Source organism: Sinocyclocheilus rhinocerous, unplaced genomic scaffold, assembly GCF_001515625.1.
Source record: "Sinocyclocheilus rhinocerous isolate Xijiao unplaced genomic scaffold, SAMN03320098_v1.1 scaffold1965, whole genome shotgun sequence".
Lineage (NCBI taxonomy): Eukaryota > Metazoa > Chordata > Actinopteri > Cypriniformes > Cyprinidae > Sinocyclocheilus > Sinocyclocheilus rhinocerous.
In genome coordinates, this window is record NW_015625577.1 from 1,225,536 (window position 1) to 1,235,079 (window position 9,544).

The 9,544-nt window shown below is 35.5% G+C and overlaps 1 protein-coding gene across 1 annotated transcript in view; it reads left to right on the forward strand.

The window, feature by feature from the left end:
• LOC107752691 (PDS5 cohesin associated factor B) overlaps positions 1–9,544 on the forward strand; it is a 41,043-nt gene that overhangs the window by 19,828 nt on the left and 11,671 nt on the right. The window contains exons 13-23 of the mRNA XM_016568719.1: positions 2,599–2,712; positions 3,252–3,333; positions 3,445–3,493; positions 3,620–3,759; positions 3,854–3,969; positions 4,047–4,152; positions 4,637–4,797; positions 5,064–5,187; positions 5,330–5,488; positions 7,194–7,262; positions 7,483–7,619. Of these exons, the coding sequence (XP_016424205.1) occupies positions 2,599–2,712; positions 3,252–3,333; positions 3,445–3,493; positions 3,620–3,759; positions 3,854–3,969; positions 4,047–4,152; positions 4,637–4,797; positions 5,064–5,187; positions 5,330–5,488; positions 7,194–7,262; positions 7,483–7,619 (1,257 nt within the window). The remainder of the gene's footprint in view (positions 1–2,598; positions 2,713–3,251; positions 3,334–3,444; positions 3,494–3,619; positions 3,760–3,853; positions 3,970–4,046; positions 4,153–4,636; positions 4,798–5,063; positions 5,188–5,329; positions 5,489–7,193; positions 7,263–7,482; positions 7,620–9,544) is intronic.

The window sequence follows — 9,544 nt, forward strand, 5'->3', positions numbered from 1 at the left end:
TCACATAATTTACCTTTATTCCACACCGCTCTGTCCCTTCTCTGAGAAACGCGCTGATCATTTCCTGCTTTTATGAAGCCCTGCCCTCAGAAATAGGCGATGGGCTCTGATTGGTTAGCTAGCCCAGTGTGTTGTGATTGGCTAAACCGCTTCTAGTGCGAGTCTAAACGTCCCGCCCCTCACCTCAGCGGCATGTGCTCCGTAGGGATGGGCGATATCCTATCGTTTGCTAAATTCTCCCCACGATAAGAATTAGTCTTCCCGAGATAATAACGATAAAGTCTAGTTGTTGACATATTTCTTTGTGCGACAGTGCGGAGCGACATCGTGGAAGGCGGACGTGAAATTGAGGAGGAGTAGCCTATAGCCGTCATGAACCCGGGAAGTTGTAGTCCCTAGCCGTTTTTGTAGGCATTAAACTGCCAGAATTTTAAAAGATGATATCTCTGTTTGCGTTGAACTTTCAGTTTAGTAACTTTGCAGATATTGTTTATGCTCAAACAGCAACATTACACACTAACTAACGTTAAAAAAGTGAAATCGCAATCAACCACCCCTTTAACTATATTCATACACACACTTTAGTTGAAAATAAAGACACAGTGTAATTTTGTGTATGATTTTCAATCATTTGAACTAATTGTTTAAAGAGTAATGAAAGTCATGCATTTGTGACAACTTGATCTAGGTTAAACAGCTACATATCTTGAGGAGATGGACTGTTTTTTGATTGTCTTATGCTCACCAAGGCTATATTTATTTGATTTAAAAATCCAGCAATATTGTAAAATATTATTACAAATGAAAATAACAGTTTTTACTTTAATATATTTAAAAAAACAATTTATTCCACTGAAGGTAAAACTGAATTTTCAGCAGCCAATCACTATAGTCTTGAGAAATGTGCTGCTTAAGAAACATTTCTATTATTTTGATTATTCCTCTAATTTCTGTAGTGGTGTTTAATATTTTTTTGTGGAAACTGTTTTCTGCTTTTTTTCAGGATTCTTTGATGGATAAAAAAAAGTTCAAAAGAACAGCTTTTCTTTGAAATATATATTTTTTTGTAACAACACTATTGACCAAATTAATGTGTATTTACTAAATAGAGTAGTTAATTTATTTAAAGTAAAAATCAAACTGACACTGACTTTTGAACAGTAGTATATCTACTTCAACAGAATGCATAACAGCAAACCAAATTTTTTTAAGTTGCAAGGTGCATGTAAATACAGGTGCATCTCAATAAATTAGAATGTCGTGGAAAAGTGCATTTATTTCAGTAATTCAACTCCAATTGTGAAACTCGTGTATTAAATAAATTCAATGCACACAGACTGAAGTAGTTTAAGTCTTTGGTTCTTTTAATTGTGATGATTTTGGCTCACATTTAACAAAAACCCACCAATTCACAACAAATTAGAATACTTCATAAGACCAATAAAAAAAAACATTTTTAGTGAATTGTTGACCTTCTGGAAAGTATGTTCATTTACGTACATGTACTCAATACTTGGTAGGGGCTCATTTTGCTTTAATTACTGCCTCAATTCAGCGTGGCATGGAGGTGATCAGTTTGTAGCACTGCTGAGGTGGTATGGAAGCCCAGGATTCTTTGACAGTGGCCTTCAGCTCATCTGCATTTTTTGGTCTCTTGTTTCTCATTTTCCTCTTGACAATACCCCATAGATTCTCTATGGGGTTCAGGTCTGGTGAGTTTGCTGGCCAGTCAAGCACACCAACACCATGGTCATTTAACCAACTTTTGGTGCTTTTGGCAGTGTGGGCAGGTACCAAATCCTGCTGGAAAATGAAATCAGAATCTTCAAAAAGCTGAATTTATTTAATACACGAGTTTCACAATTTGAGTTGAATTACTGAAATAAATGAACTTTTCCATGACATTCTAATTTATTGAGATGCACCTGTAAGACGGTGCAGTGTTGGCCAGATAGGTGACACTAGTCTTTCAGGCAGCTTTATTTTTGAGCATAAGGACAGGTCCATAAGGCACAGTGAATGCATTACAATGCACAAAGAACACCTTTTTTAATGTTTTATTATATACAGGCTTCAAATAAACTGTTACCATAGATTTGCCCCACACTGAACCCAAGACTGGAGCCACAGGATGAGAAATGCAGAGATGGTCACAATTTGTGGCCATTTGAAATTTAAATGCACATGCTGAGTTCATTTGCAGCCTTTTTTGTTTTAAACATGACTCTCTATCCTGTCTTGTAATCATTTCTGACCTTGTTGTTTTTGTGCTTTGCAACGAGCAGTACTTTTCATTTTCAAGCCTTCCTGGTGTGTTGCATACAGCTTGTCCACGTGCCCATTTTGAACTCCTCACTGATGAGTTGGTTTACAATGTTATTGCATCATTAAAGCATGTAATGACAACTGTGCAAATGCAATTTCATGTTATGATTGGGTCATCAATATGAGATTTGAGCTCACTTGAATAGCGTCTAAGATCATTTGAATTTGGGTAATAACATATCAAAGAAAACAATGTGCAATGTTAATGGAATTTAAATTAAATATAAAAAATATATATAAAAGATCAGATCGGATTTGTTTGTTTTTCACTAGGTTGCTTGTGGAGAGGATCTTCGCCCAATATCTTGTGCCTCACAATCTAGAGACTACAGAGCGAATGAAGTGTCTGTATTATTTGTACGCCACATTGGATGGAAATGCTGTCAAGTAGGTGCAGTAATTCTTGTTTTATTCTAAAACAGAGATGCCCAAACCAAGGCCTGTAGTTGGTGCCTGGTGACCTTTGTTTTTGGCCCCACATGGAATATCAAAAAATAGGAAAAAACATGCTATTGAAGCATATGCACACTTCTAATTAATAAACATTTTGTTTTTTTGTTTTTTTCAGTAATTATTTATATTATTTACTTTTTTCAATGTAATACATTTTAATATAGTTGAATATAATGCAAAATTTTCCATTGTATTAAAAAGTTTGGGCACCTCTGATCTAAAACTTATGCTTGTGCAGAAATTGAGTAGCTGATTTTGTACCATGCAACCTGTAAACAAAATGTCCTACTCTGTTAAATATTGTTTGACTTGGAAATATGTCATATTATGGAGAGAGAAAACAGCTGTTTCATGTTGTGTTTAGTGATTTTATAAGGTGCTTATGGGTCTGAAAAGAGATTATTGGACCTATAAAGATATATTTGCAGACTTGGAATGTTGATTGTGGTTGTTGTGGTCCATCTCTCCTATAGAGCTCTGAATGAAATGTGGAAGTGTCAGAACATGCTGAGACACAACGTCAAAGATCTTCTGGATCTTATAAAACAGCCAAAAGTTGGTTTTTCCTCACAGTTGTTTGGTTTTGGTTATTGCTTTTCTAAATCTTCTTTATTACATGGTTTGCATCGGTTTAAACATTCTTGAATCTTTTTTTTATTCCCCCAGTCTGACAGTTACAACAAGGCTGTATTCTCAAAGGTCATGGTTATCACAAGTAAGTCGTGTTGTCTCCTCCACAGTGCTGTTAAAGTTATTCTCCTGTCAAGTACAAGCTGCCTTTTATGTAGTAACAAGAAACGTTCAACTGAGGGGGAAACATCTCTCCATCTTTGTGTTGAAGGAAACCTGCCAGACCCTGGCAAGACGCAGGACTTTGTGAAGAAGCTCGCTCAGGTTCTTGAGGAGGACGAGAAGATCAGAAAGCAACTGGAGACTCTTGTGAGCCCGTCCTGTTCGTGTAAGCAGGCCGAAGTCTGTGTGGTAAGTACCGTATCGCTTCACCTTGCAGGAAAATCGTGTTTTTACCAACGCTGTTGAAGTTGTCTCAGTTTGTGACTGTGTTTGCACCCCACAGAAAGAAATCACCAAAAAACTGGGCAGCCCCAAACAACCCAGCAATCCTTTCCTGGAGATGGTGAAGTTTTTATTGGAGAGGATAGCGCCTGTTCATATCGACACAGAATCCATCAGGTACATTAAGACTGTTAAATACCGGGAATAAATGTACTATCATTTGCACAGTCTCAGTCCTTCATCTCTTTCTTCAGTGCACTTATCAAACAGGTAAACAAATCTATAGAAGGAACTGCTGATGATGAAGATGAAGGAGTCCCGACCGAGCAAGCGATCAGAGCTGGCCTGGAGCTGCTGAAGGTAAATAAATCTGTAGAAGTGTTACCCAGATTAGACTGTGTCCGTGTTGGCTTTATATATTTCATTTCATTTCAGATGAACCATTATTTTAACCAAACAGTTATTGTTTGATTCAAAGTGTTAAAAATCTGAATTTACCAAAAACATACAAATTACCAAAAACATCTGGTATCATTTATAATACAAATGAATTGGTGAATCAAGTTTTGAATCACTTTAGTGATAGTTTATAGACAGTTTGCGCTGATTTATGGAGAAGTCAAACTTTCCAGTGTTTTAGCATTTTTACTACTGAACTTTAAATCAAAGACGACAATAATGTTTTTAGAGAAACAGATTTTTTTTTTTTAGGAAGCTTGGCCCAATAAAATGAGAGCAGATACTATCGCCCAGCCCCAATACACATGTAAAAGCACAAAGTAACCTTTTTATTATTAGTTTGAGGTATGGGTTTTCTTTAGCTGTAAAATGTCTTTACACTCAGGTCCTGTCCTTCACCCACCCTGTGTCATTCCACTCTGCCGAGACCTTTGAGTCTTTGCTGGGATGTCTGAAAATGGACGATGAGAAGGTTGCAGAGGCTGCGCTGCAAATCTTCAAAAACACTGGCAACAAACTGGAGGAGAGCTTCCCACACATCAAATCGTACGTTTGAGTCCGTCTCATGGGCCACACTGATCAGAAAAACACATCTGGGTTTTATTCAAGAGGAGTGATGCTGCTTGATTTGTTCCAACAATTTAAAAGTTTCAGACATGCTTATGTTTATTGAAGACAGATTCTCATTTCTTGATTTCTGAGATGCTCTGTCACTTTTAATGGAAAACTAATTTCTATTTTGCTGTACAGTCATCCATAAAGTTGGATGGTGCCATTCACTCCTGCCTATTTGACTTCCTTTTGCCCCCTAGAGTCCTTTTACCAGTACTGCAGCACAAAGCAAAGAAGGGTTCTCCTCGCCAGGCCAAATATGCCATCCATTGCATCCATGCCATGTTCTCCAACAGAGACACACACTTCGCACAGATATTTGAGGTAAGATTGTTAAGGTCCAAAAAATATCTGGAAAATGTTTTTTTGCTGTGCCTCTGAAATGAACTTTCCTTGGGACAGAGAACTTCCCATATTGATTTTAAAACTTCTGTCATTCTAACCAATTGCTTTCTATCTGCCACAGCCTTTGCATAAGAGTGTAGACACAGATAACATGGAACAGCTCATCACCCCTTTAACGACACTGGGACACCTGGCCATGCTGGCCCCGGAACAGTTTGCAGCTCCGCTCAAATCTTTAGTGGCCAATTTCATTGTTAAAGACCTGCTAATGAACGACCGGGTAAGTTATAGCATTGCTTATTACGGTTTCGCGATATAGCCTGAATGTTGATGAGAAGACACAGCAATCAGTTTGATGCACTGCGTAAAAATGCACATTTTTATTTCACGCCTTCTGGTGAATTAGTGCATTATGTGAGCACTCAAAATGAATTCACACTTGATATATAAAGGCCTCTGGATTGCTCAGGTGTGCGTGATGTTCTTAACGTGCATTGTGAACTGTAAGTGCTTTTTTTTTTTTTTTTTTTCTTTTGTTCTCTTTTGAACATTTGTCTATTTTGGCTGTTTAGGATGTGCCTAAATGTTATTTATATAATGTATGTGAATAAAAACTAAATATAATTTGCAAATAAATAAATTACTTTTCCAGTGTATAATATTAATAACAGTATATTTCATTATCATAATGCCAAAATGTATGTATTTATTTATTTAAATACTAGGGCTGTGCAATATATCGAAATATCGCAAATGTACATATGCATATCGCTACAGCTTGCAATATTTGGGGCCATGAACAAAAGACAAAGAGAAAATCACTCACTGCTCTTACCTAAATAACTATTGTAGCTTAAATAAGAATCAGTGCATATTGAATTCAAAGAGTAAATATATATGACACAAGATAGTTATAGAAGTTCACAGAACTGACTCAGCAGTGAGTCAACAGTTACTCAACAGCTGAGTAAAACGTTTTCATCTGAGCATGTGGCACTTTAAGCATTATCGTATCGCATATCGAATATCGCATTATTTAATGAGTTATCGCATATCACATTTTTCTTCAATATCGCACAGCCCTATTAAATGCGTATCTTTTGGACTGAAATATTATCGTTCCTATGTATAATATTGCCAATACTAAATATAAAATTTTATCATATATAATTTATTTAAACTTTTTATGTATCTATTTAAATATATAATATTCCAGCATTAAGAACAATATATTCCAATATCATAATGGCAATAATAAAATATCCTATAATTAATAATATTTGTATGTAATATGTAATATTTGTTTATGAAGCCTTAAAAGAAAATATTTTTTTGTTTTGTGATTTTAAGTTGAATAAATAAACTTTTAATTTAAGTAATTTTTTAAGTTAAGTAAACAGATTTCTATGATGTATATATATATTAAGCTGTATTAAAGATATAAGAAACAAAGAAAGAAAGAAAGAAAAAAATAATAAAGGCATTAGACATTTAAATCATTAATCAAAATTATTTACATAACTATAAATCAGCCAAAATTGCATGCTTGTGAAAGCCCTGCTGATAATGGATATCATAGCTGGTTGAGAGAACAGCATTAAATATGCATGTTTATTTGCCTGTACCATTAACTAATTTGGACTTATTGAATGAATGTGATTTCATGGGGATGTGCTTGCTTAAGGCATAAATCAACCCAGTATAATTATAAGAGTAAATGTGTGAGAAAGTTTAAGATCCTGTTTACTGATTTGATTGACCTTGTGGGCATAGTTTTATTTAATTTTCCAGTGGTTTTAAAGCGAGTCATGTGCTCTAATGTACATAGTCGAATATACATTTGTCTCCTTGCTTCTATAACAAGAAGTGTTTATTTTTAGTTGTACCCTTGTTAGCAAACTTTTAGACCAAGCAATAAAGGACTCTCCTCACTCTCGGGTTTTGAGGCATCTGATAATGATCTATATTTTCTGTTTGCTACAAAGATTCCTGGCAAGAAAACCACCAAGCTGTGGGTCCCGGATGATGAAGTCTCTCCTGAAACATTGGCTAAGGTAAGACACAGCTAAGACTTGACTTGCCATTTATTATTCCCTTTTATTGAAGAAAGTACCAGAGTGATTCACATCTACAGATATGGATAGACGGGTTATTTTCTTTTCTTCTCTTCTTCTCCTTAACATTGTAAAAAAATGACACCTGAGCTTGCACTCACAGGAGATGATACTGAGGAGTAAAGTGTGTTCAATGCGTCTCTATCTCTGTTTGTCTCAGATTCAGGGTCTGAAACTGATGGTCAGATGGCTGCTCGGCGTGAAGAACAACCAGAGTAAATCTGGCAACTCCACTCTGAGAATGCTGACGGCTATCCTGAGCAGCGATGGTGATCTGACGGAGCAGGGCAAGATTGGGTGAGTGACATTTACTTAGTTTCAAACCCTTTACTAGCAACTGTCCTGAGCAGTGACATCATAAACTGCTGACAGGGAAGATAAAATAACAAAATAAAAGCCCATTTTGTGATTTTAAAAGCCCTTAAGATTATTTGTAAAGTATAAACATCTGACAAATAAACATACCGTTCAAAAGTTTGGGGTCTGTAAGATATTTTTTCTTATGTTTTTGAAAACTCTCTTATGTTAACCAAGGCTGCATTTATTTGATCAAAAAACAGTAATATTGTGAAATCTTTTTACAAATTAAAGGGTTAGTTCACCCAAAATTAGCCCATAAATTACTCACCCTCAAGTAATCCTAGGTGTATATGACTTTCTTCTTTTAGACAAATCCAGTCAGAGTTATATTAAAAATTGTCTTTGATCTTTCAAGCTGTTTAATGCCACTCAGCGGGTGTTGCATGCATCAGTCGTTTGATCTCCCTCCTGCGCTTCCGCATTCGTCACTTCTGAGCGGCGCATGCGCAACGCTGACCTCATACGTCATCCGCCTGGAGCTGCTTCCGTGTACAACTGTTGGCGCAAGCTACATTAAAGTGATTATTACGTTTTGAATATGGATATTTTTCTTACAAAAATGCAAATATTCGCTACAGGAGGCCTTTGTTCACCCCCCGGAGCCATGTGAGACACTTTTTTTTTATGGTGGATGGGCACTTTTTATTTAACTTCTTTTGGACTGATGCATGCAACCCCCGCTGAGTGGCATTAAACAGCTTGAAAGATCAAAGACAATTTTTAATGTAGCTCCGACTGGATTCGTCTGAAAGAAGAAAGTCATATACACTTAGGATGACTTGAGGGTGAGTAATTTATGGGCTAATTTTCATTGTTGGGTGAACTAACCCTTTAAATGAACTGTTTTCTATTTTAATACATTTTTAAATGTAATTCATTCATGCGACGGCAAAGCTGGATTTTCAGCATTGTTACTCCGGTCTTCAGTGTCACATGATCCTTCAGAAATCATTCTAATATTGCTAATTTGCTGATTTGGTGCTCAAGAAACATTTTTTATTTTCAGTGCTGAAAACCGTTGTGCTGCTTCTTTTCTTTACTGTCACCTTTTGATTCATTTAATGTGTCTTTGCTGAATAAAAGTACTATTATTATTATTATTATTTTTTTATTTACTGACACCTAACCTTTAAACTGTAGTGTATTTAAAATATGTAGATTGTATGGTTTTATTTTTTATTTGGAAATTGTAAACGTATAGCTTTTACAGGTATGGCTTACTATTTATTTGAAAATTCTATTAAAAAAAATTCATTACACATTTTTCTGATAAATTTATTTTATTCCATCAAATATAAATATTAATGTAAGAAAATTTGCAATAATTTTATTTTAATCATATGTGACAACATTTTTATTTATTTACATATATGTCTGTAATATGGGAGTGATTTAACACTAGAGCCGCCAGGGGTCGCTGTGTACCTAAAACCGCCAGCGGGTCAATTTTACCCACGCACATGACAGCTGTTTCTGAATGGCTAAAGAACATATTATTTCACTGTATTATGCTACTGTCTTCACAAAGAAGTGTCTAGAGTCATGAAATGATCATGTCTAGTCATCAACTATATTTTTGTCCTGTTGTTTTATGTTCAAAACTTTTTTTATGCAGGCTACACTAGTCACTTTTCATAACGGTCAATATTAAGCTAAACAAACCTGCACTGACAACGAGAATTAGAAGGAAGTTAATACATATTTAGGTGGTGTAACAGGCTATTATAATACAATGTCATTTAATCAATATATTAAGATAACCTATGTTATTTAAATTACTAAAATAGCATATAGACAATAATGAGCAATAATAATTCACCACATTGCATAGGATGATGCGATGACAAATTCAAGCGCACCGC